Source organism: Rhinopithecus bieti, unplaced genomic scaffold (assembly GCF_001698545.2).
Source record: "Rhinopithecus bieti isolate Rb0 unplaced genomic scaffold, ASM169854v2 scaffold_3854, whole genome shotgun sequence".
In the NCBI taxonomy this organism is placed as follows: domain Eukaryota; kingdom Metazoa; phylum Chordata; class Mammalia; order Primates; family Cercopithecidae; genus Rhinopithecus; species Rhinopithecus bieti.
The window spans coordinates 1,810,931-1,827,820 of record NW_016804356.1 but is presented as its reverse complement, the minus strand read 5'-3'; the positions used below and the strand labels follow the sequence as shown (position 1 = coordinate 1,827,820).

The following is a 16,890-nucleotide window of genomic DNA, read 5'->3' as shown; positions in this document are numbered from 1 at the left end:
TTTTAATTAAAAGAAAAAAAGAAGGAAAAGAAAAGGAAGCCTGCCAGAGCTGGACTGCAGTGTTGAGTGCTGGGACTGCCCCTTCATTCAGCAGAGGGACTTGTGCTTTGCCAACAAGATGATCTTAAGCCATTCTCTTTTGTGGGGTTCTACCAACTCTGACGAAACGAGAAATTCTGGTGACTTGAGACGCTGAATAGTCCCAAGTGCTCTGCTCAAGCTGAAGATTTAACCTTTTGCTTTTTTTTAAAATTTTTAAATTTTTTTTTTATTATTATACTTTAAGTTCTATGGTACATGTGCATAACGTGCAGGTTTGTTACATATGTATACTTGTGCCATGTTGGTGTGCTGCACCCATCAACTCGTCAGCACCCATCAATTTGTCATTTATATCAGGTATAACTCCCAGTGCAATCCCTCCCCCCTCCCTCTTCCCCATGATAGGCCCCAGTGTGTGATGTTCCCCTTCCTGAGTCCAAGTGATCTCATTGTTCAGTTCCCACCTATGAGTGAGAACATGCGGTGCTTTTATGAAGCTGAGAATCTTCTGTTTTCTAAGGAGGATCTGACGGAAAATTTCTTTGTCTTTTATTTAAGAGTCCAATTTAACTTCTCTGAGCTTTAGGTAAGAACAGGTTTTTAAACAGGTTTCTACAGGTAAGGATGTGGGCAGACGTGGACTCTTACTCATTTTTCTTTCAGCAGGGCAGAAATGCATGCATGCCTGGTATGGTATATCCTTATACAATAAAAGAAAATGTTTTAGAATTATCATTTTTTAAATGACACAAAAATCTAAGAGTCAACAAATAAACAGAGTTTGTTTTTTTTTCTCCCCTCTGGGGAAAAATATGCATTTGTTTTCTTCTATTTCATTACATTGAATCTCTTAATGAGGGGCAGGCAGCTATATCTGATGGGGAAGCTCAATCCTCTTAGTTAATTATAAAGAGCCTAGAGCCAAATTCAGGTCCTGAGGTAAGCCGTTTGTTAATTCTTCAGAAATGTCAAACCCCCAGGTAATTCTGGCTTTTAAACTGACCCAGGGGTTTGGAATACTAATTAATATGTGTTGAAACATGAATTCACAGTGCTAAGGATACTAATCTGTATGTGGTAACAAAGTACTAGGTATGTGTTTGTTTACTGTAAGTGTTAGTGCCTCAAATATATCAGGTAAATGAAATAAAGATCAGCCGGGTGCAGTGGCTTATGCCTATAAGCCCAGCACTTTGGGAGACTGAGATGGGCAGATCTCTCAAGCCCAGAAGTTCAAGACCATCATGGGCAACACGGTGAAACCCCATCTCTACAAAAAATACAAAAATTAGCCAGACGTGGTGGCATGTACTTGTAGTCCCAGCTGCTTGGGAGGCTGAGGTGGGAGGATCGCTTGAGCCTGGGAAGTTGAGGCTGCAGTGAGCTGTGATTGCTCCACTGCACTCCAGCTTACATGACATAGGCAGATTCTGTCTCAAATGAAAAAAGAAAAAGAAGGAGAGAAAATAAAGATCATGCAGTGTCACAGGAAGGAATCTTCTGGTATGCAGAGGTCTAGAAACAACATCCTTCTTTCCCCCTCCCAACTATGATTTAGGTCCTCAGAGAGTGGGGTTTTTTCTCTCAGCAGTTTGCTTCTGCCTTTTCTCCTGGCCTCATACTCCTTTCTTTGTCAGTTCAGACTTTTTGCACCCTCTTTGGAGGGTTGCTCTTAGGAATTTTTGCGAGAAATGCTGTAACCAGTATTTCTAGGGAAAAGGAACCAACCATGGAATGGCCATGAACAGCCTTCTGGTTCCTGACCCAGAATCCTTCTCATTAAATTCACACTGAAAGTGCTCTTGCAAACTTGGATTTAGTGTTTTTGGTCATGGGGCTGTCATTCAATTGTTTGTTTGCCTTGGGAATATTTGCATTAAATAAACAAAACCCATATTTTGATGTTTCCATTACATTTTATACATAATGGAGTCTTGTTCTGAAAAGGTGATGAAGGTGATAATTCTTCTGTTTGTCTACTTAGGTTCAATGTTGGATATCATAAAATACATTGTCAACCGAGGAGAACACAAGAACGGAGTTCTGGAAGAGGCAATAATAGCAACAATTCTTAAAGAGGTTTTGGAAGGCTTAGACTATCTACACAGAAATGGTCAGATTCACAGGTATGACCCCTGCAGAAATGTTTAAATTCAGCTGTTTGTATCTTCAGCCCTAGTTTGTAAAGAATGTTAAGGAAACACATGTTGCAGGCAGGTATTGACATTACTTTAACTTAGGCTAAATAGATGGGAAAAAAGTACTTAAGAAAGAAACAAGTGAATAAATTTTGATGAATTATGTTGGTATCCCTGAGGATTGCTTCAGTGGCTTTCACTGTAATAAGAGTGGAATATAAAAAGGACTACATGGACTCATTTTAAAAAATCAGTTTTGGTAACTACTCTTGAATTATACTAATTGAACTAGATAGCACCTCTATCTTTCTAATACAAGCAAGACTATCCAAACATTGTAAAATGTGAATTATTTTTGATGTGGTGGTGAGAGGGAAGGAGGAGGCACACATCTTTTGTGACATAAAATGTTAATTCTTTATATAGTCAAATCACATAGAATATGAGTGCTTGATGTTTCAAGTGAGTTAGTGCTACTTGGGCTCTTAGTAATTATTGCAAGTAAATAGCCATCTACCCATAATACTAATAATGTAATTCTCCTACCCTGAAATTTATATTTAATTATTTCTACTATATTTTTCTTTTTTTCTTTTCTTTTTTTTTTTTTGAGACAGAGTGCTTGCTCTGTTGCCCAGGCTGGAGGGTCTTGGCTCACTGCGAACCTCTGCCTCCCGAGTTCAAGTGATCTCCTGATCTCAGCCTCCCGAGCTAGCTGGGATTACAGGCACCTGCCACCATGCCTGGGCTAATTTTTCATATTTTTAGTAGGAGATGGGGTTTCACCATGGTTGGCCAGGCTGGAACTCCCACTCTTGACCTCAGGGTGATCTGCCCGCCTCGGGCCTCCCAAAGTGCTGGGATTTACAGGCATGAGCCCACTGTGGCTGGCCGTATATTTTCAATAATTAGAAACAAATTACTTTAGAAATCAAACTTATAAATTGAGATTGTCATTTTTCAAATACTAAGGAGCACAGGTTTTATATTGGTGAAGAAGATATACTATATAATATTATAATTAGTATTTATAATCGGTCTCTCACCAGAGGAGAAAGTTCATTTTTCAGAAAAGAATTTAACTTGGAATTGTCCCCAAATTTAAGTGGAAGTAGAGGAGCTTTGACATAGTCTGGGCTTCTTTAATACTTGATAGAATGACAGTAGTGTGAGTTTCTGGGCAGTCTCTAACTCTGAAGCATAAAATAGAGTCTACTTACTGATGATTTAATTAAATTTGGATAATTACTTCATAGAAAATATTTCTTTCTAAAATCCTAACTCTCCCCCAGGAGTAAACTATAAAATGACAGTTGAATCCTTATACCTTTCTTTTTTTTTGTTTTTTTTTTTGGAGACCAAGTTTCACTCTTGTTGCCTAGGCTGGAGTGCAGTGGTGTGGTCTCGGCTCACTGCAGCCTCCACCTCCCGGGTTCAAGTGATTCTTCTGCCTGAGCCTCCCAAGTAGCTGGGATTACAGCCACCTGCCACCACGCCCAACTAATTTTTGTATTTTTAGTAGAGATGGGGTTCCACCATGTTGGCCAGGCTAGTCTCAAACTCCTGACCTTAGGTGCTCCACCTGCCTTGGCCTCCCAAAGTGCTGGGATTACAGGTGTGAACCGCCATGCCCAGCCTATCCTTTTAACTTTTAACATCTGTGATATAATCTTAATATTTATGAAATTATTATGTTAAAGAGCTACATTGTATGATATGTTTTAAAATCTTCCTGAGTGAATCAATACACTATAAAGTCTGTACCCTACAATTTATTTTCTATTTTTTTTTTTTTCCAATAGGGATTTGAAAGCTGGTAATATTCTTCTGGGTGAGGATGGTTCAGTACAAATAGCAGGTAAAACTGATACATAGAAAATTTTTTTACTTGATTACAGGAGTGTTACAGTTTCAAGGCACGTCGAATCGTTCCTGAGAAATGAATAAATGCATGTGATCTCTTTTAAGAATGATATTTACAGAATGTGTGGGTCCGAAGGATAGCATGTTTTCCTTATTGTTTTGATAAGTCATTAGATCATCCTGTGAAAATACCATTTTAGTACATAGCTTTTGATAAAGAACAATTTTACTTTCAATTTTACTATGTTTTCTGCCTTTCACATTTTATAATGGTAATACTCATATAACTTCAAGAAACGCACTTGTAAAAACGTTTTCGATAGGTTTGAAAATTTAAAACATCATACACATCAATTAAAAACAATTTATTTCTTAAGAGGTATCTGAAATAATTGTGAACATTAAAAATCTGGGCCATGTTTTGTTCTTAACTCTGACCCAACATGGCTGTTCTTGACAAAGCTGGTAGGCTGGGGATGCAATGAATGTCTGTTGCATGAACACGCAATATCAGGTGAGCTCCTTCTATTTTGTTATTGGCCCTAGAGTAATCTTAAAGGCCTGAGATAAGATGTAGCCACGTCCATATTAACTCTTGCTTTACCCATGTTGTTGAAAGTCTGTCTCAGCAATCCTTTTAGCCCTCATGGTTTCTTTAGGGGGTGTTCTTGGCATTTTTTGGCTAGACAGTCCTTCCCTTTACTGGACTGACCCTGTCATTGCAGAGAAGAGTAAGATGAGCCCACTTGTACCCATCACCTGGTTTCAGTAATTATCAGTCTTTGGCAATTCTTGATTCATCTGCTGCTCCGCCCCCGACAACCCCTGACTCTGGTGCCTCTCCTCATCGTGGATGCTGGATTTTGTTCTTGAGCCATCTGAGTTAGTGCTTTGTGTGTGCATATCTTGTCCTCACGAGTGGACTTTATCCCACAGGCTAGGGACAGTTTGAAAAAGTACTTCAGTTAAACAAGTAACAGCTGAAAACATCTGTGGGCAAAAATTACAAACTATCCAGTCCCAAAAATTTCAAACTCTCCAAACTAACTAGTTGTTCAGAGTGCAGGCTCTGGTGTCAGCGGACTTGGTCAAAATTCTGAGGCCACCACTTAGTAAGTAGCTCTGCCGCCTTGGGCAAGTTACCAAACCTTCTTAAGACTCAGTTTCCGTAAAGAGGGGTAAAAATATAAACTACTTCATCTTCTTTGGTGAAATCAAGGTCAGTGATCTCAACAGTGGCTGACACATAAGAGGCATGCAGCAAATATCAATAACTGCTGTTTTACCATGGCTGCTGCTGCTACTACTGTTGCTACTGTTACTACTGTTACTTCTGTTACTATGACTAACAGGATCACACTGATACTCCCTTGCACTGACTGGAGATCATGTGAACCTGGAATTGTCCTGTAAGAGCTTCAGCTCTGAGGAGAGTTTATGACTTATCAAAAGGTGATACTTATTAATTATGGAATTTGGAAGCTAACTTGCCATTAATCTTGCTCTAAGCTGATAAGGAAGTACAACTAATTTTCTGTTTTATGATGAAATGATGATTTCTCACAAAAAGGGTAAAAATAGTGAACTGCCTTTGAAATGTGAAGGCTGGTCAACCCCTGCCTTATTCTGTTACTTGGTCCTCTGCCAGTCATCTCATCCCATTATTCTTGTCAGATTAATGATCTGAGCCTCTTCCTGAGCCTTCTGGAACACACTGTCCTTTTCTTTTTCCCATTAGGAATGCCCGAGGTAAGATCTCCTGACTTTTTCCTTCCGTCACAGGCCTTTGGGTTTTTCCTCACTGCCGAGGTGTCTGTTGTGACCCAGTACGTGCCGCACTGCGGGGGCTGCTGAGTTCAGAAGGGCTCAGGCAGGAAGCCCCTGTGCGGGGTGGTTGTGGGAATTAAGTGAATTGAAGTGTAGAGAGGGCTGTGCCTTTTCTGTGCCTGGCATGTGCTGAGGACTTTGTGTTCCAGTCATCCGGGGCATCCTTGGTATCTTTTTGAGTACGCAACTTCATGCTTGTATAATAACAGAAATTAGAATGGCCATTTTCCAGATGTATGGTGGCTGCTTGACAGGCACCTAAATGTACAGCTTTGGCATCTCTGGAACTATTGCTTTCTGGAATTCACATTTAATTTCCCCCATATTCTCTGACCTGATGATAATATCGAACTAACACAGTATTTAAAGTTTGAATTTTTAAAGTGTTAACTGTAATATAAAGTTATTCCCTTAAAGCATTTTTAATGTGTCCTTGGAAAGGTAGATGTTCCTGCTGTCCTCATTTTGTAAGGGATTGACTTTCTTGGTCAGGCACATGGTCACTGCCTGAACAAAAACAAGGACCAGGAGTCTCTGGATCTTTTGCTGGCATCCTTGTCGGTGGGTGAGATAGAGGAGGCGGGGGGAAGAGTAGAACGTGGAGACTCAGCAATGGCAGGAGTTAGACAGTCCCTTTTTGTTGCTACTTGGACAAATAATACATTGCTTTTACCCAGACTGTTTTTGCTCTTTTCCCTTTGTATCTTTATGCCTCTGAGGGGAAAGTAAGGTTTGAGGGAGGGGAGGTGGGGCACCTGTAGTTTGAAATAAAAGTTAAGAAGGGGAGAAGTTAAGTTTGTATTTATTTCTTTGAGTATAATATACATTGCCCACCTTGAGAGTATTATTGTGTGCATTGTTTTCAGAAAGGGCATTTTGCTATCCTAATAGAAAACATAATGATTTTGTTTTTTTAGGGGAAACACTCACTTTTACATATGTATAAATTCCCCTTTTCAGAACTTTTTATCAGAAAACAGATTAAAGGGCCTGATTTAGACCATGAGAAAACCTCACTTTGTTATGCAGCTAGAAGTATGGTGGATAGGATAATGTGCCTGGTTCTGTTTAACACAGTCCAAATTCTCTGGGAAGAATGTACATTTCTATTGAACCTGGGTATAAAATCAGGAACTAAACGTGTCTTGAGTGCTTCCTGTGTGTCAGGCCAGGTTTTAGGTTCTGAATGCTTTGAGTCTCGTTTAGTCCTTAGCACAACTCCATGGGGAAGGTACTATTGCATCCATTTTACTAGGAGAAACTAAGTTACAGTGGGGAAGTCAGTTGCCCCGGTCACACGTAGAATAAGCGGTGTATCCACGCTTTGGGTTTGGGCAGTCTGACTCTAGAAACTGCCAACTCACATCTGTGGGATTTCCAGGAGGAGGACCTAAAATCTGGATTTAAATGACCTCACTTTGAGATGGAATATACCACAGCAGTCACCATCTCTTCTATGTCTTTGCATAAGTTTATTCCCCTTTGGACCAGGGACCATATTCAGCACCTTCTTCCTCCTTGCTCCTTCAGGTTGAAACACAGGGGTGTCCCTGGTAAGGTTTCAGTGGATAGGAGGAGCAACCATCTAAGCGTCATTTGCTATAGAATTAAGCTCAATAGTGACACCACACTCTTTTCAGACTGGAAAACTTCAGGTTTGATATAGTGAATTAGAACCTGAGGACTGCCTACTCAGAGTTTAAGAGAAAATGCTTTCCTTCTTACTGTACTTTCTATGCTTAGAGGTCCAGTGTGAGTAACTTCCTGATAATCAACTTGGATGCCCTGGAAAATGTAATAGATTTTGTTGCACTCACTGTGTGATAGAAGGGGGAGTGGCTACTTGAAAGTCATGTTCTTCCCACGGCATAGCATTTTATTTTCCAGTTTGATGCCCTGTCATATTGTCAGGAAGAGCTTAGTGCTTTGGCAAATGACTAAGCCTGTTTGTCCAGAATTAATGAGAGTCACTATTTTGAGCAAACAGAAATTCATATGAAACGGATCACTTTGGGATGGTTTCTGCAAATCTATTTAATCTAAGATTTAAAAAAAAAATAGTGGCTCCTCTTAATGTTCTATAAAAATGTTGATTTCAGCACATTTGATATATAAAGAGCTTTGTAGACGCTTCCTACTACATTATGTAAGCTAGATCTCATGCTCATTTTCACTTACTTTTGCCTTTGAGGTGTGGGTGTGTGCTATGGTTTGAATTTTGTGTGCCCTCCAGATTCACATGTTGAACCCCAATCACCAATGTGATGATGTTAGGAGGTGGGACCTTTGGGAGGTGATAAGATCATGAGGGTTAAACCCTCATGAGTGAGACCAGTGCCTTTATAAAGAGGCCCAGAGAGCTGCCGTGCCCTTCTACCATGTAAGGACACAAAGAGAAGGCACCATCTATAAACAAGAAGGTGGGTCCTTACCAGATAGTGAATCTGCTGGTGCCATGATCTTGGACTTCCCAGCCGGCAGAACTGTGGTAAATAAGATTTTGTTATTTTTAAGCCACCCAGTCTAAGGTATTTTGTTACACTAGGCCCAATACACAAAGACAGTGCTTATGTGTGTGAATGTGAATTTCCCTTCCCTGGTTTTACGTAACAGAAATAAAAACCGCTACTGAGCAAAAGCAACCTGGAACTCTAGAAAGTTACCATCAAACTGCCTCAAGTATGTACATTCATTCAAATCAAGCTTATGCCCTGGGTTTTTCACTGTCCAAAGTACATTGGTAGAACTTTGGGTAGCATCTCTTATTTACTGGGAGGGAGATTATATCCTTATCAGCCTTGAATGCATCTTCAGTGTAAGTCTGCATCTTGAATACTGAAAACCCCATGACTAAACGTGCCGGGAAAACATGCAACGAAACTTAACTTGCTTCTGTCACTTCGACGTTATCCATAAGGAGCCAGATGAAGGTGTGCAAGGTGGTTGAGTTTTTACACCCATAGCTGCTAGGTTCTTTCATTTTCCTTCTGTGCTCTTTGGCCCTCATAAAGTGCACTTTGCTGCGGAGGGTGGGGGTTGAAGAGTTATTTTTTTGTGTTGTAGGGATGAGAGGTTGCTGCTTTGAGCAAGGTAATATGGGCATCCGAGCAGCCCTGGAGTCAGCTTCTGATTAGTATGGGAAAGCTCCGAAAGCCCCCGAGGCCTCCAGTCAGGAAATGATGTCATCACATTTATGAGCACCTTGGCCCAGAGCAAGGGCTCTGACACCAGACAGCCATGGTTCAATTCTGGTATTGCTTCTTCTAGCTGTATAACCAATTTATTTATCTTCTCTGTGCCTCATTTTGCACATTTGTGTAATGAAAATATACTACAGCATTAGAGGAGTTAAAACACATTTTATTTTAGAATTTGCTAACTCACTGCTTTTGTATTGAAATTGGGATGGTGTCCTCTAGTTACTTAGGGTATGGTAAGCTCACGGTGGCTAGGGAGGCAAGGCCTTAGGCACTCCATCTGACCTCCTGCCATATTGTTTTGCTCTTCTCTTCTCTTCGTCCCATCAATTTCCTCAGTATCACCAGAGTGAAGAATCCGCAGTATAGATCTGACCGTATCTTCCTCTTACATAAAGTTTATAAGCATTGTTGTTGGAATAAAGCTCCAGCTTCCTAATAGTGGCAGATGAGGGACCTGCCTCTAGTCTTGTCTGCAAGTGCTTTCTGCTGTGACTTGAAATGCTTATAACTTCTTGTTCAGGGTTCCCCTTTCTTACCTGAGTAACTTCTTTTCATGACTCATTCATGAAGAATTCTTTCCTTGAGAAGCCTTTCCTGATTATTTCCTCCACCATGCCCACCTGCACCGGGCTAAGCACCTCACCCTGGTGGTTTGAAAGGGTTCTGTCCATCCTCTAGCTAGCCTATGACACAGCACTGAAATTGGGCCTCTACTTTACGGTCTTCCCTTCGGACTGGATACTTCCCAGAGGGATAAACTCTGTGTTGTTCATCACAACATCCCCAGATAGTACCTGACACATGGCAGGTGTGCCTGAACTTTGGGTCAGTGCAGTCTGCCTCGAGGCACGCGAGACACCCTGTCTCAGTGGCAGGTTATGCAAGTACATGTGCCTGTCGGTGGCAGAGGGAGCAGATGTGAGGCATAGCTGAGAGTTCAAATGAGTAAGAATATATCAGCTTAGCAGGGAGAGAGGCAGAAATATTTTAAATATTTAGGTATGTATACTACTGCATATTTTAAAGGCTGGAAATAGTTTTTAGTGAGCAATATCACTTCTGATGTTGGACAAGCACTGCCCTAGCCAGCAAGCAATGAAATGATAAAGTTAAGAGTGAAGCAGAGAACGTGAATGAAGAGGCACTGGTTATACTCAGAAAACAGAATACACATGAAAATTAAAATCGGTTGGGGGAGGGTTTAAGTGTTCTATAGTGAGCCAAAATATTTGTTTTGCATTTCAGGAACAGTTTATAGCTATGTGAATTATGGTTTGATGAATTACGACAAAATTCTCATACATGAATTTTTTTTTTGGCATAAGTGAATAAGGACAGTAAGTTAATATGGCTCCCTGGTTTTTGGTGTTTCGACAAATGGTTAACATTTGTTAAAAACTCTAGAATGAACCAAGAATGTAGTCACTTCTGGAAACTGAGGTTTTTGTTCCAGCTGTACACCATCAGTGAGAAATACTTGAGGAGATTGTAAGTAGCTTCTCATGCTTTAACAGCTGCTAGCAGTTGTTTGAGCAACAACTTAAGGAAATGTTACTGGGTGAACCTCCAATGGAGGAGAACCACTTTACTCTACTCCCCTGCTGGAATTTTTGCTCAGCTGTGCACGTTTAGCTACAGGGGGGACACGGTTGAGCTTCCCAGAAGAGTGTCTAGGGGGGACATGAGGCAGATGGGACTCAGTCTCCCTCCTTCCCTCTCTTTTTTCCTTCCTGTAAGGACCTGCAGTATCATTATTAAATTAAATTTCACATGTTACCAAAAGCTACAGAGGTCTGGCTAAAATAAGAGTTTTTAGACTTGAAAGCTGAGCAGTTCGGTCCTTTGCTTATTTTTTTGTTTATTTTTCTTTTCCCCAGAACCTCCATTTGTATAGCCTGCTCCTTCTGTGGGGGAAAAGGTAAACGTTAGGTGTTTGGTTTCAGTGTATCCTCAGTGGTTAGCTGACAGGTATTTATTGAGCATTTGCTATTTTCTAGGCACAGTCCTCTGAGCTGACACAGTGGTAAGCAATGGAGACATTGTGTCTACTGTCATGGAGTTTATAGTTTAGGAGACACATTAAACAGTTAACTATATAAATTTAAAAAATGTGTTAAGTGTGAAGGGAATGCACATATCTGGGTAACTTAAGCTAGCCACTTTAGGACTGGTTGAATAGGTTGTAATGGGGATAAATCTTAAATATGTATTATAAATAGGAATAAGTTTTGGTCAATACCATCTTGTAAATTATTGCACGTATCGTATGTTGATTATAGATTTTAGGAAATTTAAATAACGTTAACCTGTGTTTACATTCTGTGGAATATGATTTAACACTTGATTGTATGTAGTGCACTTGAGGACACAGTAGCCAATCTAGGCCCCCCGTGGTCGTTCACTTACCGTCCTTACCCTTTGCTGGCCATAGTTTGTATCAGCTGTAAAATGATGTGCTTAGGTTCTCAAATTCCCTTTCAACTCTAACAAATGGATACCTTCAATAGAGAACTCTGTGACCCCTGTGCGGCAGAACTGCGCTTCTCACAGTCTTTCCCAATTCTTTTAATGGGAGAACCATTCTTCTATTGAGTAGGCCAGAAATCTTGATGTTCCTCGATACTTGTCTTTCTCTTGGACTCTACATCCTGTCCAATATGTTAGTAAATCCTATGGTTGACCATATTTCATCAGCTCCCTGCTGTCATCCTGGTCCACAGACCCATCAGTTCTTGTTTGGATTATTATGGCAGTCTCCTAAAAGGACCTCTTCTGCCTTTGTGGTCTGTTCTCTACACGGCATCCAGAGTACTGCTGTTAAACTAAGTTGACTTGTATTATGCCTTTCCTCAAAACCGTCCAATCCCTTCCCATTTCAGAGTGAAAATCAAAATCCTTAAGGTGCCTCGTGAGGCCTTATAAGATCTGGCCCCTCATAAGATCTGGCCCCTCATTATGTCATTGATCTCAGCTCTTACATCTTCCTCTTCAGTCAAATTGGCCTCCTTACCTTGCATGCTGCTGCCTCAGGATCTTTGCATGGGCTGTTCCTTCTTTCCGGAATACTCTTTTCCTTACCTCCTTCAGATATTGGCTCAAGTGTCACATCATTGAGACTTCCAGGCCTCATATTGTAACCCCCCTACCCCACATTTTGTATTCCCTGCCCTTCTCTATTTTCTTTGTTGTACACATCAGCGTACTCTCTATCAGTGGCTCCCTTAAGGTGTGCTCCTAGAGCAGCAGCAGCAGCAGCAGCATAAACTTGATAAAAATGCAAACTCTTATGCTCTTCCACCCTAGACCTTCTGAATCGGAAATTCTAGAGGTAGGGCCCAGCAGTCTGTGTTTTAAGAAGCCCTCTAAGGGTTCTGAAACAAGCTGAAGTCTGAGAACTACTGCTAGGTATTATGTTTTGTAATTTAGCTTTTATCTGTATTGACCTCTCCCCCTTACAACCCTGCCCCAACTTAAAAGTCAGCTCTGTGAGAGCAGGGGTTTCTGGTCTACAGTCCCAGTACTTAGAACTGGAAGTGGTACTTAGTAAGATCTTGGCAAACAGTTGTCAAATGAATTAATAAACATCTGACTATATAGTAAATTTAGATTAAAAGAATATTGAGCAATAGTTCAGTGACTCTTCAATGTTAGGAGGTTTCAGTGTGAGGTTTTCTTTTATCACAGATTTGGAAATCTGCAGATTCTTTGATGATTCAACTAATCCTTCTGAAAACTTTGTAAAAAAATGGTGTGCATTGTTTCCTTAAATACTTGTAGCAACTGGAGTTGTGTTATTTTAATCTTCTCCCACAGGGATCATACCTTTAACATGTACAGATGGGCTATTGTGGCTTAATGGAGGCTTCTGATAGTAGGGCTAGTTGAGTGGAGATTTGTATAAAAAAGATCACCTGGAGGTATGTGAATATTCTATTGGAAATTTAGACTTATTAATATTTGATCTAAGTTGTTCGTGCCTGTCTCTGCGAATATGGCCGTCCAGGAGCCCTCGCTCACTTTAGAAGCTTGCCTTTGGCTTGGGAAACAGCAATACCTGTATAATATACTTACCTGGGGCTCTCCTTACAACAACTGTCGGTTCAGCACAATCGTTCCTTCAGATGAAGCGTCTGAGGACTGCTGAGCAATTGTGGATTTGTTTAAGGTCATTCTGAAAGTCATAAAAGCATTTCACTCTCAGATCTCCTCAGACTTCACTTCTTGCCATTAGGTTTTGCCCCTACCCCACCAATATACTTCTTAACTCTATGCCTTCTGACAGTTCAGCAGCCCCAGGGCTCAGTTCCTTCCGTTGTAAAGTAAGGAAGGTTGACAAGATGTTCTCCAAGGACCTATCTTGCATAAAATGTTCAAATAACCCTTCATTAGCTGCAGTCACTAAAGACATTCTCAGTACTATTTTAAAGAATTCAAATCAGAGGATTATCTTGGGCATAGAGAGGAGAGTAAGCCAAGGCTCTGTCCTGTGGCTGCTTTTACCAGAACATCTTTAAAAATAGTCCTCCCACCCCACACTGGGGATCCAGGGAAGAATGGTTATGTGGTGTGGGAATTATCTGTGTTTTGCCTTTGTTCAGTGTAATTATCTTATTTAATAGAAAGTTGACCACTAGTGAGCTCTTGGTCACGTGTATCATCGGACTTGAAAAAGCTGTCTCTTGGCCTGGGACCTTCAGCACAGCTGGGCTGGGACTCCTGCTTCAGCCTTCCCTTATGTTGCTGCTCCAGGTGTGACCACTGACTCCACTTCTTACTGAAAACTCACCTGCTTTGGGGCAAGGGTGTAGCTCTGACATAGATGGGCAGATTATCTGTGGTTTGCCATTTTGTTCAACTGTTGCTCTCCACTGCTGTGGCTAATTGACTGCATCTGTCAACTGAATTTTGAGCCAAATATAATTGGCATTGACCACCACTTATTCTTTTTGTCCCTTTTAAGCCTGTGTTGCCTTGATTGAGAGAATGGCTGAGGAATTGGGGAAGGAGTAGCAGCCTCTGTGTTTTTACCAGGAATCATCCTGTTGAATTTTTTTTTTTTTTTTTTTTTGAGACAGTCTTGCTCTGTCACCCAGGCTGGAGTGCAGTGGCATGATCTCGGCTCACTGCACCCTCTGCCTCTTGGATTCAAGCGATTCTCCTGTAGCTGGGACTACAGGCGTGTGCCACCACGCCCGGCTAATTTTTTGTATTTTTAGTAGAGACGGGGTTTCACCATGTTAGCCAGGATAGTCTTGATCTCCTGACTTCGTGATCCACCTGTCTTGGCCTCCCAAAGTGCTGGGATTACAGGTGTGAGCCACCATGCCTGGCCTGAATTTTTCTTTCAATTTGTCTGTCATGAATTGATTTGATTCCTTGTAGAAGGTGCAAAGGATGTAGCCTATTTGAAGGAAACTGGTTGATGGCAGTGTCAAGAGTCTACATATGAGACCCCATTCATGGGAAGGCTTGCTTCTTTGTGTTTATTTTAAAAGATGAAACTGTACCTTTATGGACTGTCTTATGATTTCTTCTGCTGTCAGGAAAGGCTGTGAAATTGTCATTCTCTGATGTTTCAAAGAAGGTCATGACTACTGCTCCCTCATTAATAGGCAGGGAAGATGGATTTGTCTAGAGCGGTTGATAAGTGACTCTCTAGGGCCCAGACTCAGGAAATACTGTAGGATTATGTTTTTTGACTGTGAATGACTTGGACACCATGCCATGGTTGGGGCCATGTGTATAGAGCCAAACAAAGCCATTGAACACCATTTGCTTTCAAGAAGGAATAAATAGAAATGAAAACCAGGAGCCTGATGTGGGGTGAGGGGAAGGGATTGGGTGGGAGTGAGGGTGTCAGAAGAACCTCTTTGGTTTTACCTGGTTCCTCTTGGGGTACCAGGTTCTCTTCCAAGCAAGATGGGTGGTGTGTCCCAATATATAGTGGTGTGTGAATAACTGATTACTAATAGTAAAGTGCCAACATATTTATTGACTTGCTTAAAAGATAAGCAATTCAAGGTTATCACTCTAATAATATGATATCAGGTTGGTGCAAAGGTAATGCAGTTACTGCCGTTGCTTTTAATTTAAAACTGCAATTACCTTTGCACCAACCTGATATCACCCTTACACAATTCATCAGAGGTTTTCACAAATGAGAGAGAAAGGAGTAGTGCCACATAAATCTGTGCTAAGAATGATGTTTACCTATGGCCTCTCTCCCAGTACCATCACACCTGCAGTGAGCAGCTGTTACTGATAAACCATTAGTAAGATTTGTGATTATAAATTATTTTCATGCACTTAAAAAACATTTCATAAAAGTCTGTGTATTCCCAAAGAGGTGTGACATGTCTATGAATTTATTCTTTTGGACATATGCGACACAGTTGAGAATAACTGGGTTAGATCGTTCTGTCTGGGATATCATTTATGTTTTTAGAATTGCCCTTGAACTTACTGTGTCATAAGATACATGAATATGCACACATAAATACTTTTTTCCTGCTCCTCTTTCTCCCCTGCCATGGTTCTCTTCATCTGAGGGGTGAAAGAGGAACCTGTGGAGTTGGCTGTGCATTGAGATCTTCCAGTTCCACTGAATCATGCCATAGTGCCTGCTAGGAAGACAGTAATCTAGAGCAGTGCTTCTCTTCTTCGATGTGCATTCAGTCAGCTGGGGATCTTGCTCCAGTCCAGATTCTGATTCAGTAGGTCTAGAGTGGGACTCAAGATTCTGCATTTAAAGCCTCACAGGCAATGCTGGTCTGGTTTATGGACCCCACTTTGAGTGACAAGGGTCTAGACTAGGATGTCAAACTTACTTCTGTCTCCTATTTTCCTAGAAGTGTGTTATTTTCTTTGTTGTAGGTTTATGTAAGTATAGCCCCAACAGCAATTATTGGCAAAAAAGTGAATTAGATTCTTCTTGCAGTATGTCTTCTTCCCCCTTGAGATGCCTCTGCATTTACTTGTTTTAATTTGTGCTTCTGGCATTAAAAGCCATGCTTGATACTGGAGCTGTTTTAAAATCCAAAATTGCACTGTGTGCTAAACTGTTTTCTTGCTAATTGTTTACCAAGTCCTTTTGGGGATTGCAGTGACTTTGGCCTCTGATGCAATGGTTAACCCTTAGCAGTCAGAAAGTGTGAATCAATGTGGCTAGACTGAGGAAAGGCAGGAGACTGTAAGAGTTAAGAAGCCTTTGGGTACAAATAACAGAGCACTGGTCTGAAAGGAGATTAAGCAGCAGAAACATTAATTATCTCACATAGCAAGAAGTCTGGGCATTTGGTTTCAGAGTTGGTGCAGGGGCCTGGAGATGTCACGGAGGTCATGGACTCTTTCCTACTTTCCCTTCTGTGCTGCCAGTGGGGGTTGGGGAGCACCTGCCGGCATGGGTTGTATCAGTCCCTTACATCACATCTTCATGGGCTGTTGTCACTACTAGCATCACCTCTTCACATGACCATTCTCAAACAGGAAGGAGATTGGGGAGCAAAGGAGCCTTGTAGGATGGTTCTTTTATTCAGGAGAAAAACTTCCCTGCAAGAGCCTGTACTGTATTATCTTTGGATCTTATAGGTCAGGACTAGGGCAGAGCCACTGACCATTCACTGCTGAAAAAGAACGATATGCCATTATTGGCTTAGATCAATAAGATGAATCTCCCAAGGCCTGGCAAACAAAATCAAGATTCTGGTAGAGAAGAACAGGATATGGATGTTGGGCAGTCAGCCAACAGTGTGTGCTCCAGGAACTGATACTGAGAACCAATCATATTCTAAGCCTCTCATGGTAAAGCTTGAGGACCTGTT

At 41.2% G+C, this 16,890-nt stretch overlaps 1 protein-coding gene across 1 annotated transcript in view; it reads left to right on the top strand.

Annotated features, from left to right (window-relative positions):
* The window catches only part of STK39 (serine/threonine kinase 39), a 304,142-nt gene that overhangs the window by 85,000 nt on the left and 202,252 nt on the right, over nucleotides 1–16,890 (top strand). Inside the window, 2 exon segments of the mRNA XM_017867497.1 lie at nucleotides 2,027–2,168; nucleotides 3,983–4,038. Coding sequence (XP_017722986.1) covers nucleotides 2,027–2,168; nucleotides 3,983–4,038 — 198 coding nt within the window.